The following is a 15,766-nucleotide window of genomic DNA, read 5'->3' on the forward strand; positions in this document are numbered from 1 at the left end:
TTATTTCTAAAATGTTTTACTATTTTCCTATAAGCATTTTTTCAAAGCTCTAAAAAAAAAAAAATTAAATAATATATAATATATTTATATATATATTTAAAAATACCTATATATTATAATATTGATTTATTATATATTTATTTAATAATTTATTATTACAAATATATATTTAAATTTATATCTTTATATTTATATAAATAATTACTAAATAACATCCGGAATATATTTATTAAAAAACTATTAATTACTCATATTAGTAAAAAGCATATTTTCTATTTTCTCTAGCGCCTCTTTTTTTTTATTTTATTACTTATCAAAGAGTACTTTTAGTTCTTTCTCGAATTCTTATTCTAAATTTCCTCCTTTTCCACCTTAACCTTTTTTTTAGTATCCATTATCTGCCTAAATTTAAACATTATTATCAAATTTTCTTTCACATTTTAATGCTATTTTATCTACCAAAGCTTTCTTTTAATCATTTAAAGCTATATTTTATATCATTTACTCCCCATAAAACCCTTTTAATTTTCCAAAAAGTTCCACTCCTAAATCCCTAATTTCCTTTGCCGAATCTTCCATTAATTTCTTACCACAAAACCCTATCATTTTTTTGAAAAACTCTTTATTCTTCTCATCTTCCGTTTCCCCAATAATAATCTTTAAAACATTCATTTTTCCATTTAAATTTTTATCATTTAACATTTCCTTTAAATCTTCCCAAATATCATCTAAACTAACTACAAAAAGGAAATTTTTCAACGCCAAAAACCCTTCATTACCCACCTAAGGCTTCGAATCCTTCAACTTCATTAAAATAAACGGAAGGAGTATCTTCGCTCCATTCCAAAACCCCTTTCTAATCCCCTAACATAGATTTCCGGTACACTTAATAGCCGAAATCTGTACCTAAACATTCGCTTCTTCATTTAAAATTCTCTTTAACATCTAAACTACATGCATACAATTCTACTACTATATTTTAGGCACTTAACTTGCTTTTAAAAGATTGTCCAAAAGCTCTTTTTTTTCACTCCATTTTTGGCATTAGAGTACTTTTTCGCACCAATGTTCATTAAACTTATTAAAAATCTCCACTGTTTAGGCTAATTCATAGGCGTCGATTTTTTTATAGAGCCCATTTCCTGAATTAGCTGTGTTTTTTTCATCTTCCTAAGCCGATAAACGCAGAGGAATTACTTTTTGATCATTTTAATATTCCTATATATATTTTTCGACTTCTTCCTATTGATTTTTTTTTAGTTTTCCAGTAAAAATCTTCACCGAATCTCCAATCCAGCGATAGACCTCCTTATAAAAATTCAAAAGTGATCCTTTTTAAACTTCATTGCTTAAATTTTCTTAGATTTTACAAATTTCATTAAAAAAAGGCTTTAAATCATCCATTTTTTTCATTCCGAAATTCCTCAAAAATTAGGTGGCTAAATCAAACGCTGCGCAGGCTATTTTTGTGTTTTTATGTGAAAAAAAATACTTAGTATTATCCAATAGTTCATTTTTCGCGCCGTTCTCCATTAATATAAACAATATTTCGTAACAATATTTCATAATTTTACCCCTATTAGTTTAAACTAAGCCTTTTTAAATAATTCCTTTTATAATTTCAACTATATCACTAATTTTATCACTATTATTCGACTATAAATATGTCTAAATTGCTTCCAAACCTTTTTCTTGGCATGCCGGATTCGCATCATTTATAAATTTAATGAAAATTTAAGTGTATTTGTGAATTTCTTCATCGTTTTATTTTATGAGTTCGATATATTCTTCAATTGCTTCCTTTCGGGTTTTAAATGCATTACTTTTTAAACGATTTTCTAAAGAAGGTTTTTCTTATGGATAGTCTATTTACATTTATTCTCCCTATCCTGGAGGATATGCATTATCGAAATCTATTTATTATAATGGTCTAATTGGTTAGTCATCCATTTTTTCTTTTTATTGTTTTTTTGTTTTGTTTTTTTTTTTGGATATATTTATTTTCTTTTATTTTTGCTAAAAAAAAAATTGTTTTTTTGTTTTATTTTTTTTTTTTTTTTTGATTTGTTTTTTGTTTTGTATTTTTTTATTTAAAATTTGAAAAATTATTCTCTTTTTTATTTTTTTTTTAAATTTTTATTGTTTATTTTTTAATTTCATTAATAATAAATTTCTTTCATTTAATTTTTACTTTATATTTATTTATTATTCTTATATATATATTTAAAGTATTTTTATTTAATAAATATAAGTATTTCTATTCATTAAATATATATATTTGAAAGTATTTTTATTCAAATAAAAAATTATTAAAATATTCTTATTATAATTTAATTTTATAATTTTTTTTTTAAAAAAAATACATTAATTATTTAATTATTAATAAAATAAATATTTATAATAAATATCTTTAATAATTTAAAATATATTAAAAAAAATACATTTATACTTAAATACAAATTTTATAAATTACAATGACTATTAATATATTAAAAATAAACTATTTTTTAAATATAATAAATATATATGTATATATATATATATATATATATATGAAAAAAATAAAATAAAATATATCATAAAGTAAGATTATTTTCCACTTCTCTTCTTGATACAAATTTATCTAATTTATGAAATGTTCCTTATTTAATATATCCAATTACCCATATAGTATGTTCTTTTGAAATATTTTTTATTCCATTTTCTTAAAAAGAGATTGCTTAAACTAATTCACTATTACTTTTCCCACAAATGAATATCTTATGTTCTAGATTATTGATTTCTTTTTCAAGCCCGTCACATTCAATAATAAGGAAATAAACAGATTCATCCAAACATTAATTTTAATAAATCGAAAATTCAAATGATCCATATTAAAAATCATTTAAAACAACATTTTTCCATTCGTTCTTATAAACATCAACATCCTAAACAAACTAAACATATTTACTCTCTTCTAAAACTTCACCAACCTTAATATAAGGATACCACATTAGATTTTCATTAAATTTCAAATAAATTTTCCACATTTCTGTTTCTTCAAATAAGACCCCTAATTCATTCAAAATAATGTAACTTTCCTATTTTAAAGAACTAACAATTATATTTCTTTTATAAGAAATTCTCTCATTCTCAATATAAGCGTATATATATTCATATACGTTATTTAATTCTACTTCAAAGTTTATTTTATATCCTTTATAGACTTTCTCATTTATTACATTCATTTCTATTATCTATGTATTTTCCTTTAATATTCGTACACTATAATTTGTAAAAGGGACCGAAATTTCTAAACTAACATTCACTTTTACTTTATCTTTATTTTCATATTATATAATATATTTATATTTTTCTTATTTCTAAATTTAAAATCTCTCTTTTAATTTTTCAACCTCATTTATATTATGATGACATTTAGACCCAAAATAAGCGTTTTTTAAAACATTTTTTTCGAGTAAATCCTCTTTATTATCCTATTCGTTTTCTTCCCATAAATTAATATAGAAAACTTCATTATTGCTTTATAAAACAAAGCATTTATTATTTGTAAAGGTAATCCATTTACAAATAAATTAACTAATACCAAGAATTTATTATTTTCCTACAATAACCCAAATTTTTAGGCTTTTTAAAAATTCTTAAATTTAATCATATATTTCCTTTATAAACATAAGTTATTTATTTATAATTATATTTAAATTAGAAAACCCTTTTTTTTCTATATCTAAGTAATTTTTTAACATTTCTGTATTTTATTTTAATAAAATCTCATATTTCTCGCATTCTATTAACAATTCATAATTTGGAGGATTTTCAGGAGTGAATAAGTATAAATATAATTTATTTAAAAAAGACTTATGTATTTAAAAAGGTACATGTAAGTTTTACTTCCCAATAATATTATTATATAAGACAAACAAATTTCTCATATGATCTAAATCATTATATATTTATATAAAGTCAGGATAATTAAAATCTCCTATTTAACTATTTAAGATATTCATTTAATCATAGCAAACCTAAACTACTTTTTTAAAATATTCATTTTAATCACTTTATATATTATTTTCGAGATAATCAATAAGCGCTTTTTCCATTTTTTCCTTTATTTATATTATTATTTCATATTTAAATTAGACTTTTAAATCAAAATATAATATATTTCTTGTTAATATTTAAAGTTTTTCCTTTTAATGTTCCTTTGTATATTATTAGAGTTCTGTTTTTTCTATTCTCACTTGATTTTTAAGAAAAAATTCTTATTTTTATTATATATCTTTTGTTCCAACTTATTTTATTATTTACTCCTATTATATACATATAAATAATAATTTTATTTATATAAAAAATACTAAAATTGTGGAAATATTGATTTTCAAAAGTTAATGAATAATCGTATTTTTAAAAACTAATTTCGGAAACAAATTATAAAGTTTATTATTTGTTCTTAATTACTAAAAATCCTACTACACATTCTACAAAATATTATAAAATTCCTTAGCTCTTTTAAAATGTATATCTTACCCTTGTAAATCTATCAAAGAAGGTGGATTTTGGGACAAAAAAGAGCTTTTATAGAGGCTTTATTCAATAGAAATTGCCATATTTTCTATATTTTACAAATAAAGTAATTCTCTTTAAATAACTTCCTTATCATCTTAAAAAAGATCTCTTTTCATATCCAATTATCTACGAATATCTACCAAAGATTTCCAGGCATTAATATATTCTTTTTATATAACCAATCCTATTTCTCTTAATTCTTTAAAAAGTTCTCTATTAATACAATCAATTTCCAATTTCTACTCACTAAAAAACTCCTAGTATTTATATTTAAGCTCATTCATTTTTTCTTCAAAAAACTTCACTAAAAAGTTCCATTTATTCTAAAACTCTTCCTATTTCTTCACATATTTCTCAAAATTCTTCTCTAATTAAGGTAGTTTTTTTAATATACTCTTCAAAAACTCTTCATTATTATCAAACTAACTCTTCATTAACTCACAAGCATCACTAACTTTCATATTTAAACAAAAAATCGACGAAAACTAATGTTCAATAGTCTCCAACATTAAATAAGGTGCATCTTTCATTTACCCAATTAATTTTTTATTAATATCTTCCATTTCTTCCAGATAACTGGAGGCTTATTATTTTATTTTAACCGAAAAAATACTTTCATATTCTATTTTTTTCAGTCCATTCATAATTGTATCTCCTTTAGGTAAATGAACCGAAAAAACATTAATTGCATCCTTTTAATCATATTTTTCAGTGTCCATGAATTCTATACATTTAAACTTCCCTACTTGCCTTCTATATTCATGATATTAATTGAAAATTTCTTTTGCAAACTGAGTTTATTTAGCAAATTCTTCCAAATAATTTTCAGAAAAAATACACAAGAAAGTAGCAAAAATAGCCTTCGAATCCTTATCAGTAATTTTCTATTTATATTTGTCTTTTATTTATTTTATTTCTCTCTATACTGTATTGTTTAATTGTATTTTCTCACTTTATAATAGTTCATCAACATAATTATGACATTCTATTATAAAATCAAAACATTATTAACAGGCCAATAAGCGTTTTTCTTATTTTATTAATGTTTCATTTTATTATAATAGAATATAATCCTATCTCTATTAACATGAGTAAAATATCGATTAAATTAGACATCTCATATATTTTTAAGTATATATTAACATATCTTCTAGAAAATATATTTTGTTTTATTATTAATAAAACTTAGCGGAATTATATAAGTTATGCTAAATATATTATACTTGATTTTCCATTATTTCTACCCATTATTTGAAATACTAAATTAATATGTTAGTTGATATTATACTACTCTTTTTTTTTATTTTATTTTTGAGATTTTTCATTTTTTTATTACTTTTTGACGGTTTTAAAATATTTAATGATCTATTAATAATGGACTACCTTTATCATGGAATTTATATTTTTATAGTTTAGAGGAATTTTCTTCTGTGTATGTAGTATTGTACATTAAAGGTAAAACACTTTCAACTATTTTCGGATGTTACATACATTATTTTTGTTTGTTTTGAGTAGTTTCTTGACTTTGTTTTTTTTTTTATTAATATATATATATAATTAAGAATATTTTTTACGATAATGATTTTTATTATTCATTCATTTTTTTAAGTTATATAAATATTTTTTTTTTTTTTTTTTTTTTTTAAAAAATTATATTATTTATTTGTTATTTTTTTTTATTATTAATTGGGAAAAAAAAAATATATATATGTAAAAAAAATATTGTAATTAGAATTTAAAATTATAAACTTTCTTTTAATATCAATTATACAATAAATAAATAAAATTATAAGTATAATAATTTTTTTTTTGCTTTAAATTCAACAGAAAAAATTAAAAATTTATAATTTTTGAAAAAGCTAATTTAAAATAGATATAAAAAAAATTAAAATACAAATATATATATATTTATAATATATATATATATATATATATATATATTTTTATATATATATATAAATATTAAATTAACTCAATAATTATAAAAAATATTTTATTTATAATTTATAATAATCACTTAAATAATCCTGCAATATTTTTGCAAAGTTTTTAAAAAAAAAGATTCCTAATTTAATCCGGAAGTGCTTTTAATTATGTAAAAATGTTTCCTCCAGAATATTCTTTATAATAATTTTTTATTTTAATCTCAATATCTTAATAAAATTTCTATTTAGAAATATGAGACTACGACATTTCAATAATTTTGTTAAATAAATAACAAATTTCTAACGAAAAATCCTAACTTATAGGTTTCAAAAGTTCTTTAATAATAACGAAAAAATCCCTATAATGCTTTTTAGATTACTCATTAAATATTTCCTATATATCATGCCCATTTTATACAAAATCATCATAATTTAATTAAGGCGGCCAAATATTTATAAATGCAAAATAAGAAATCCATAAAAATTATAAATGATTTTAATCACCTTCCTTTAACATTTATTCATTTAAATCAGTTATATTTTCTTTTTCACTTCGTATAAAAAACCATAAACTTTCATTATTTGATGCTAACTCTTTTATTTCTCTAAATAAATCTAAAAATTGTGTCTAGCAAAATAAATTTAATGTATCTTCTGATATTTCTACTATTGGAACATCCTTTGCTACTTCCCTATTTCGGTTTATTTTTGGTTTTAATGTTGGACAAATAGATTTTATGCCTGAACTTCTCTCATGTTTTACCTTCATATGGGTATATAAAGATGGATATCGGGCATATTTCTTACCACAAGTTTCGCATTAGAATTCCTTGTCTTATTAATCTATATTTCCCCGGGTTTAGAGTGTTCCTCTTTTTCTTTTATCGGTCATTTATTTAATTAATTTTAATTTCTTTTTCTTTTTTTTTTAAAAAAATAATTAATTTTTTTTTCTCCTATATATAATATATATATATATATTTACATAAATTACTTTATTTTAATAATTAATATAAACAAAAAAATGAATACTCCAAAAAATATAAAAATACATTATTAATTTAAAGGAAATTTCATCAAGTAAAAGTTTGAAATGAGAAATACAATTTTTTCGAAAATGTTCTTTTTATAAAACATTCAAGAAGATTTTTTTCCAAAAAAATTTTTTTCCAAAAACAATTAAAGTAATGTTTCTTAAATAAGCTAAATACAAAAATAAAACAACAGAATTAGGTAATATAAATCTGTCGATTTAAAACCAATCAAAAGTTCGGAAAAAGATAATAATATTTAAATACTAAAAGATTAATTAAGTTAAGTCTTTTTAAAAGATTTTAAATAAAAAGTTCGTTTGTAAAACAAAAATAACGAATTTCTTCTTAATAATCTCCAAAATCAATATATTCCTGAATAAAAAGTATCTTTTTTTTAATAAAATAAAGCAATAAATAACAAATTCAATCATTTTTATAAATCATCATCTCCTTTATAAAATAAAAATTAAATCTTTTATAAACAAGTTGTATTGACTAAAAATTATTTTTCAAAAAAGCCATCAGTAGAATAATCTCTAGATTTTTTGAAGAATAAAAAAATAATAAATAAAAATAATAAAAAATATTCTTTAGCGTAAAAATAAAATAAAAATAAAAAATAATATAAAACAAAATAGAATACTAAATTAAAATAATTAAATTGACGAAAATTTCATAAAACAATATTTCAAAAAAAAAGACGAACAAAAAAAATATGAACTCATTCCTTTTAAAAATACTATCAAATAATAAAATATATCTAAAAATCTTTAAATAATCATTGAAAATAATAATAATAATAACAATAATAATAAAAATCTAGAAAATATAAACACTAATACTGCTTTAAGTAAAGTAGGAACCGAGAATAATCAAAATTTACATTTTTTGATTAATATTCTCAGGAAGAAAAATTAAAAACGATTACAGATAATCTAAGCAAAAGATAAAAAAGCTATTTCTCTGATCATTTAAATAAGGATAAACTACAAAAAACTTTTGAAAATAAATTAACTTAAGATGCATAAGATAATAATTAAATAAAACAATAAAATTTATAAGATAAAGGCAAATAAATATAAAACAGTAATTTATACTTTTAGTTATTTATTATAATTAAATAACAAACAAACAAAAGTTGAAAATAGCGGATTATTAGATTAATAAACAAAATTACAACTTTAATAAGAAGAATCAGTTTTTTTAAAAGAAATAGAAGAAGAGAAAAAAAGGGCAAAAAAAGATAAAGTTTAATATTTAAGAAAGCAATTAATTGATGCAATCCATTATTTGAAAAGATTAAAATTAAAGCCTATAGATGTAATTATAAATATATAATTATATATATATATACTTACATACATATATACATATATATATATATATATATATATATATATATTTATATGTATATATATTTATATATATTCGTATATTTATATATTTTATTTTCTACTTAAATAAAAAAATAGATTATGGAAAATAAAGTATTTAGTACAGAACCTTATTCTCACCCAAAATCAATTGAATTTTTTACTGCTGTAAAGTTAAATCATCTATAAAAAGTTAAAGAATTTTTAAATGATAACAAGTATTTAGTTTATTCTTATGATTATGTATTTTTGTTATTTTTTTTTTTAATAATAAAATCAATATTTATATTTATTAATCACAAAAAGGTCTATTTGACTGCTTTACATTGGGCTGCTAAAAGAGGAAATTCTTAAATATCAGAAGTTCTAATAAAATATGGAGCTGATGTCAATTCTCGTGATATTGTAATATAATTTTATTGATTTTTTTTTTTATATAATTTTTTTATAAATAAAGATAGGAAGAACTCCCTTATTATTAGCTATAAATAAAGGTCATGATGAAATTGTATAAGTAACTTTTTATTTTCAACTATATTTCGATTTATTATTATTTTTCAATAGATTTTATTAGAAAATAAGGCATCTCCTTGGTCAGATGAGACTATTGATTATAAAATTGCAGCAAAATAATTTCCTAAAATAGCTAGAAATTTAGATAGATTTAGAAAAATACATATTATTGTTACTTTAACTCCTTTTACTTAAAAAGAAAATATGTGGGATAGATAAATTTAACTATTGAGATTTTCTTGAAATTGATTAGTTTAGATTTTTTATTTTTAATTAAAACTAAAAAACTATGTTTTTTTTTATTTTTATTGTTTTAAAATCTATTTATTGATATTTTTTTTATGTTTTTAATTACTAAATAAATAATCTACTAAAAAAAATAAAATTTTATAAAAAAAAAAAAAAGTATATAAAAAAAATAAAAACTATTAATTAAATTTTATCCATAAAATAAATTAATATTTTTTTTTTTTTAAACAAAAAAAAAAAAGTTAAAATTAGAACAAAAAAAAAATATATAATTGTATGCTCTACAATAATTAATAATAAAAAGAATATATGTCGAATTCAATAAGGATAAGAAATATAAATAATAATTAAGCATCAGGGTTCGAATCGTATAATTCTTAAATTAATTCTAATTATCCTGCAAATCTTTAATATAATCAATACAGTTTATAATGCAATAACTATTAAAATACTACTTCTACTACTACTAATACTAATTATTTAGGCAATTAGTATAATAATAATAATTTAAATTAAATAAAAAATTATTAACCATTATAATTATCATAAAAATATTCAAACGAAAGTACTTCTTTGTTAAAAAATTCAAGTAAAGATAATAATACTAATAATATATTTCAAAAAAAAAAAAAAAAAAGAGCATAATAGTATTCACCACTATGTGTAAAAAAAACAGTATAAAATAATTCAAAAGAATATAATATTAAAAATTCAGTAAATAAAAATAATTAAAAAGTGAATATTTTAAAAGTAGGCTTAAATAATATTGGAAATACATGCTATATGTGCATTAATATTTATTTTATATTTTTTCTTAAATAAATAAAAAAAAGGAATTCAGCTTTGTAATGTCTATTTAATTGTCGATAATTAGTTAATTATTTCAACTAAAATAAACATATATTAGAAACTAATTCTAAAAATCAAGGCGTTTCAGATGAATTTGCAAAACTTATTTAAAAGATGTCTCAAAATAATAAAACTTAACCTGAAAAACCTTATGAATTGAAACAAAAAATAGGTATTTTTAAAAATAATATTCTATTATTATAATTACTATTACTATTATTAGTATTATTATTATTATTATTATTATTATTATTATTATTATTATTATTATTATTATTTATACATTTAAAAACATAGAAAAAATATCCTCATAATTCAAAGGAAGTGGATAATAAGATTCTCAAGAATTTCTAAGAACCTTACTAGAAGCTTTAAATGATGATTTAAATAGAGTTCAAGGTAAAAAGCCATACAAAGAGCTATAAGCAGATATATAAAAATAAACCCTACAATAAATAGTATAATATAATAAAAATTAAAATTATAAAATAAAAAAATAAGAGTGATTCATGGTTTTAATATTATAAAGATCGAGATAATAGTATAATAACAGATTTATTTACAGGTTAATTACTTAGTATAGTAACTTGTTAGAAATGTAATAACCCATCAATAACATTTGATAATTTTATGGATTTATCTTTAAGTTTTACAAACAGTTTCCGTTATGGATTAGATTATAGACTAGAACGATTAATCGAATAATTTTTAAAGGAAGAATTCTTGATTATACTTATAATTGTACTAATTGTAAAGACTAAAAAAATCCAAAAGATAATTCCATATCTGGAGACTACCTAATATTCTAGTAATTCATATTAAAAGATTCCATTTCGGGACTACTAGAAGAGAAAAGCTTACCCATAATATCACTTTTCCTATTTAAGGTTTAGATATGGGATAATTTATTAACTAATCAAGTAATTTGTATTAATGATTATTTTTTATTTTATATAGAGGACAAAAGTATACAAAATTGTATTTATGATCTTATTGGAATAACAAATCATATGGGAAGCTTATATGGAGGACATTATTTTGCAGAATGTAAGAATCCTATTGATGGTACTTGGAATGAATTTAATGATTCTATTTGTAAAGAAATAGATATTAAAAATAAAGGATATACTACTATCGGTTCTGCTGAACCTTATTTACTTTTTTATTAAAAAAGAGATTGTATGTATGACGAATAAACTTATTTTTAATAATAATGAGGAAAAAAATATAAAAAGCTAATTAAATATTTTATATATACATTTATATATTTAATTAAAATAGACTAAAAATAAAAAAAAATTATTTAAATTATCATATAAATAATATTATATAATTGTAATCATAAATTAAATAAATATAAAAAAATATATTAATATTTTTATATTAATTATTTTATTTAATTAATAATAAATAAAATAAATTAAAATGACCTTTCTTTTCAACAAAATATATAAAAAAACTTCTAATAAACAAACAGAATTGGAAAAAGTTTTATAAAAAACGACAATATTAAACAAAAACTATTAAAAATTAGAACAAAATAATATAATTTAATTGTTAATACACTTATAAGATAAAAACTAATAAAAAAAAGACGAAAAAACAATTAATTTTTTCGATTATATAATATAACAAGAAGAAATAAATTACAAAACTTAATTAAAATTTCTATATATAATTCATAAATTTACAAAGTTTATAGGATCATATTTTTCTGATTTTTTTTTAAAATATAATCCTATTTAATTACGCATAGATATAAAATAAGAAGTAAATAAATAAAAACCACAAAATAAAATGAAATACTAATATTTAATTAAAGAGTATATAATAAAGGATTATTATGATTATTTAATGCGACTTTCCCTTAATATAGAAATATATTTATAATGTATAGCCTCTTCTATTCAAACGAATCACAGTGAATATGGAATTAACTAAAATTCTATAATAAATTAAGAACAAGAAATATAAGAAAATATTTAAAATTAATTAATTATAGGATTTAAAGTGAATAATTTACTAAATTTTCTTATCTAAAATTTAAAATAAACGCTTATTATTTGCGAATAATATATGGGTTTATATATTATAGAAAGTATTAGTTAATTAATTTATTAGGATTGTGTTATTTATTATAATTATTTGGACAATACTATCTTTTAAATAAGTGAAAAATATGACTCTTTATAAGAAGAAGAATAAATTTAATTTTATGAACTTTTATTCGAATGTATTCGTATATATTAAGTACTTTAAGAGAAATAAAAGTATTTCTAAGATTTAAAAAAACCAAAAAGAAATAATATTTCTCTTGAAAAAATAAAACAAATCGATAGAAATTAAATGAGAATTTAATTAAAAAATAAGTAGTATTAAAGATAAAGAAAGAATGAAAGATTGTTTGAGAAAGAAAAATTATTTGTTAATAATATAACAAAGTTCAAGTTTACATCTCTTACAGAAAGATAAATAAATAAATTATAAATTAAAAAATAAAACACTGTTAATTTAATGTAGAAGGAACATATTAAAGAAGATATAAACGAAGATGAAAACGAAACTTAAGATTTAAAAGAATAGAATTTCAAATCAAGTTTTCATAGTAATGATTAATAAAACTTAAATAAAGAAAAAATTATAAGTAATTAAGGAAATTGTTAAACATAGGAAAATTTTTGAAATCGAGTATTTCTTTTAAAAAAATCTATTATATTTAATAGACTCTATTAAACTTGTAATATAGATAATAAAAACAAAAAATAATATTATTTATAAATATTTTGTAATAATAATTAAAATGAAATTTTTATTAATATAATTTATCAAAATAATTAAAATATATAAATAAAATAATAAATCCGAATAAATAACATAAATATAAAATATATATAAAATTATTAATATTTAATTATTATTTTATTTTTTAAATAATCTATTTATTAACAAAAAAAAAGATTTTTTTCATAATAAATTAAAAAAAATTAAATAAACAAAAAATAAAATAACTAAATATGGGTTTAGACATAAACGAATTCAGACCAGAAAGAGGTAATTTAAAATATATATAACAAGAAAAAATAAAATACAGTTAATTATATTAAAAAAAGGAGGTAATCCTAACAAGGTAAGGGAATCATAAAAAAAAAGAAACGCAAAAATAGAATTAGTAGATGAAGTAATAGCATTAGATAAGGGGTGGGTTAAAAGTATTAAAAATAATAATAAAAACATATAAATATATATATATTTATATATATATATATATATATATATATATATATATATATATATTTTTATATATATATATTTATTTATTTTATTTTTTTTACAATATAATTTTTAATAATATATATAAAAAAGCTTAATTCAATTATGAAGCAGCTCGAAAAGAACTTAATGAAAAGAAGAAACTAATTGGAGAAAGAAAAAAAGCTAATAAAAATGACACTTGCGATGAATTAATGAAAGAAAAAGAAGAGATAGAATAGAAAATCGAATAGTTATAATAAATTAATGTCTAAGCAAAATTAAATCTTGATGAAAAATTAAAAAAAATAGGAAATATAGTTCACGATACTGTTCCAGTTGATAATAACGAAGATAATAATCGTATAGAACGTACATGGGGTGAAAAAAGAATATTGTAAATAGATGAAACGCCTGGAAAAGCTCATCATCATTAAATTTTATATATGCTAGATGGATTTGATTAAAAAAGAGGTATTTCTATTTTAAAAAAGATATATAATTGATTTATAAATATATATTTTATATATATTTATATTTATATATATTTTATATATTTATATTTATATATATTTATATTTATATTTATATTTATATTTATATTTATATTTATATTTTTTTTATAGGTTCTAAAGTTGTAGGACATAGAGGATATTATTTAAAGAATTACGGCGTTATTTTAGTTTAAGCCCTTTTAAATTTCGGTTAATAATTTTTAATGAAAAAAGCATATACTCCTATTTAAACTCCTTTCTTTATGAAAAAATCAATTATGGCTGAAACTTGTTAACTTTCAGATTTTGATGATTAATTATATAAAGTAATTATTTATCTATATTGCTTTTTAAATATTCTATTTTTTTTATTACTTTTGTTATTTAAAAAAAAAAAAAAATGCCATAATTTATTTTTTTTATTTTCGCATTTTTTTGTTTATTATACTTTTAAAGAAAAAAATTAAATAATATAAATAAATATTAAATCTTATATAGTTATAATATATAAATATATATATATATATATTAATATAAAAAGGTAGAATGTGGTAAACCCGAAGAATCCAAAGAAGGAAAAACTGAATAAACCGAAGATTTTTATTTAATTGCCACATCCGAATAACCTATTTCTGCCTATCATGGTGGCGAATACATTGACAACAAAGAACTTCCCATTCGTTATGCTGGACTCTCTTCGTGCTTCAGAAAGGAAGCAGGAGCAGCTGGTAAGGAAACCTGGGGTATTTATCGAGTACATTAATTTGAAAAAATAGAATAATTTGTCCTCTGTAAGCCTGAAGATTCATGGCAAGAACTTGAAAACATGATTAAAATATCCGAAGAATTCATGCAAGCACTTGGACTTCCTTACAGAATCGTAAATATAGTTTCTGGAGCTTTAAATGACGCTGCGGCTAAAAAATATGACTTAGAAGCCTGGTTCCCTGGTTATAGTTAATATAAGGAATTAGTTTCTTGTTCAAACTGCACAGATTTCTAATCTAGAGGTTTAAATGTTACCACAGGAGATGTCAAAGATAAAAAAGCAGAAAAAGTCTTTGTTCATATGCTTAATGGTACTCTATGTGCAGCTTAAAGAACACTTACTTGTATTTTGGAAAATTACTAAGAAAAAGATGGAGTGAGAGTTCCTTAAGTATTATAACCTTTTGTTGGAGTAGATTTTATTCCCTATAGATAAGGTATGCCTAAGAAAAATGAATTTTAATGAAAATTTTAAGTCTTTTTATTTTTTTATGTAATTCTATTTAATAAAAAATTATTAATTGTTTTTTAGGGAATAATTCTAAATAATTAATTTTTTAATTTATATAGATTATATATATTTTTTTATAAATAATATATATTTTATGAAATTTTTATATTTGCTTTAATTAAATTAGAAAAAATGGAAAAGTATATTGATTTAATATATAATAATATATATATATATAAATATATATATAATTATATTTATATATAATTTATTTAAATAAATATAAAAAAGCATA

The 15,766-nt window shown here is 19.2% G+C and overlaps 5 protein-coding genes across 5 annotated transcripts, besides 23 other annotated features; 4 read left to right on the forward strand and 1 right to left on the reverse strand. All coding sequences in view use genetic code 6, as the record gives it.

Moving 5' to 3' along the window:
• The first annotated feature begins 72 nt into the window (after positions 1-72).
• Positions 73-153: a microsatellite.
• A 9-nt stretch (positions 154-162) lies between these two features.
• Positions 163-196: a microsatellite.
• Positions 197-1,189: 993 nt separating this feature from the next.
• On the forward strand, positions 1,190-1,836 carry IMG5_056730 (hypothetical protein; the record flags this gene model as incomplete). The annotated part of the gene is made up of 1 exon (XM_004037232.1): positions 1,190-1,836. A coding segment is annotated over one exon (540 nt), but the record flags the coding sequence as incomplete, so codon positions are not given.
• A 115-nt stretch (positions 1,837-1,951) lies between these two features.
• Positions 1,952-1,990: a microsatellite.
• Positions 1,991-2,032: 42 nt separating this feature from the next.
• Positions 2,033-2,086: a microsatellite.
• Positions 2,087-2,226: 140 nt separating this feature from the next.
• Positions 2,227-2,273: a microsatellite.
• A 238-nt stretch (positions 2,274-2,511) lies between these two features.
• Positions 2,512-2,554: a microsatellite.
• A 22-nt stretch (positions 2,555-2,576) lies between these two features.
• Positions 2,577-3,227, reverse strand: IMG5_056740 (hypothetical protein; the record flags this gene model as incomplete). Its single annotated transcript, XM_004037233.1, has 1 exon — positions 2,577-3,227. The coding sequence occupies one exon, from the start codon at positions 3,225-3,227 to the stop codon at positions 2,577-2,579; it is 651 nt and encodes a 216-aa protein (XP_004037281.1).
• Positions 3,228-6,462: 3,235 nt separating this feature from the next.
• Positions 6,463-6,529: a microsatellite.
• A 1,107-nt stretch (positions 6,530-7,636) lies between these two features.
• Positions 7,637-7,672: a microsatellite.
• Positions 7,673-8,076: 404 nt separating this feature from the next.
• Positions 8,077-8,111: a microsatellite.
• Positions 8,082-8,106: a microsatellite.
• A 739-nt stretch (positions 8,112-8,850) lies between the features above and the next one.
• Positions 8,851-8,953: a microsatellite.
• Positions 8,856-8,974: a microsatellite.
• Positions 8,899-8,961: a microsatellite.
• Positions 8,975-9,000: 26 nt separating the features above from the next.
• IMG5_056750 (hypothetical protein) lies at positions 9,001-9,654 on the forward strand (the record flags this gene model as incomplete). Its single annotated transcript, XM_004037234.1, has 4 exons — positions 9,001-9,141; positions 9,205-9,303; positions 9,356-9,412; positions 9,463-9,654. The coding sequence occupies 4 exons, from the start codon at positions 9,001-9,003 to the stop codon at positions 9,652-9,654; spliced, it is 489 nt and encodes a 162-aa protein (XP_004037282.1).
• Positions 9,655-9,782: 128 nt separating this feature from the next.
• Positions 9,783-9,836: a microsatellite.
• A 66-nt stretch (positions 9,837-9,902) lies between these two features.
• IMG5_056760 (hypothetical protein) lies at positions 9,903-11,726 on the forward strand. Its single transcript, XM_004037235.1, has 4 exons — positions 9,903-10,445; positions 10,494-10,681; positions 10,807-10,908; positions 11,013-11,726. Exons 1-4 carry the CDS (start codon positions 9,937-9,939, stop codon positions 11,234-11,236), a joined length of 1,023 nt encoding a protein of 340 aa, XP_004037283.1. The 5' UTR covers positions 9,903-9,936; the 3' UTR covers positions 11,237-11,726.
• Positions 10,703-10,787: a microsatellite.
• A 75-nt stretch (positions 11,727-11,801) lies between the features above and the next one.
• Positions 11,802-11,935: a microsatellite.
• Positions 11,875-11,912: a microsatellite.
• A 1,533-nt stretch (positions 11,936-13,468) lies between the features above and the next one.
• On the forward strand, positions 13,469-15,556 carry IMG5_056770 (seryl-tRNA synthetase, putative). Its single transcript, XM_004037236.1, has 5 exons — positions 13,469-13,560; positions 13,620-13,718; positions 13,873-14,232; positions 14,385-14,578; positions 14,794-15,556. Exons 1-5 carry the CDS (start codon positions 13,524-13,526, stop codon positions 15,484-15,486), a joined length of 1,383 nt encoding a protein of 460 aa, XP_004037284.1. The 5' UTR covers positions 13,469-13,523; the 3' UTR covers positions 15,487-15,556.
• Positions 13,742-13,819: a microsatellite.
• Positions 13,751-13,832: a microsatellite.
• Positions 14,275-14,375: a microsatellite.
• Positions 15,557-15,679: 123 nt separating the features above from the next.
• Positions 15,680-15,746: a microsatellite.
• Positions 15,685-15,737: a microsatellite.
• Positions 15,685-15,739: a microsatellite.
• Positions 15,747-15,766: the final 20 nt, after the last annotated feature.

Source organism: Ichthyophthirius multifiliis (genome assembly GCF_000220395.1).
Source record: "Ichthyophthirius multifiliis unplaced genomic scaffold scaff_1120509250206, whole genome shotgun sequence".
Lineage (NCBI taxonomy): Eukaryota > Ciliophora > Oligohymenophorea > Hymenostomatida > Ichthyophthirius > Ichthyophthirius multifiliis.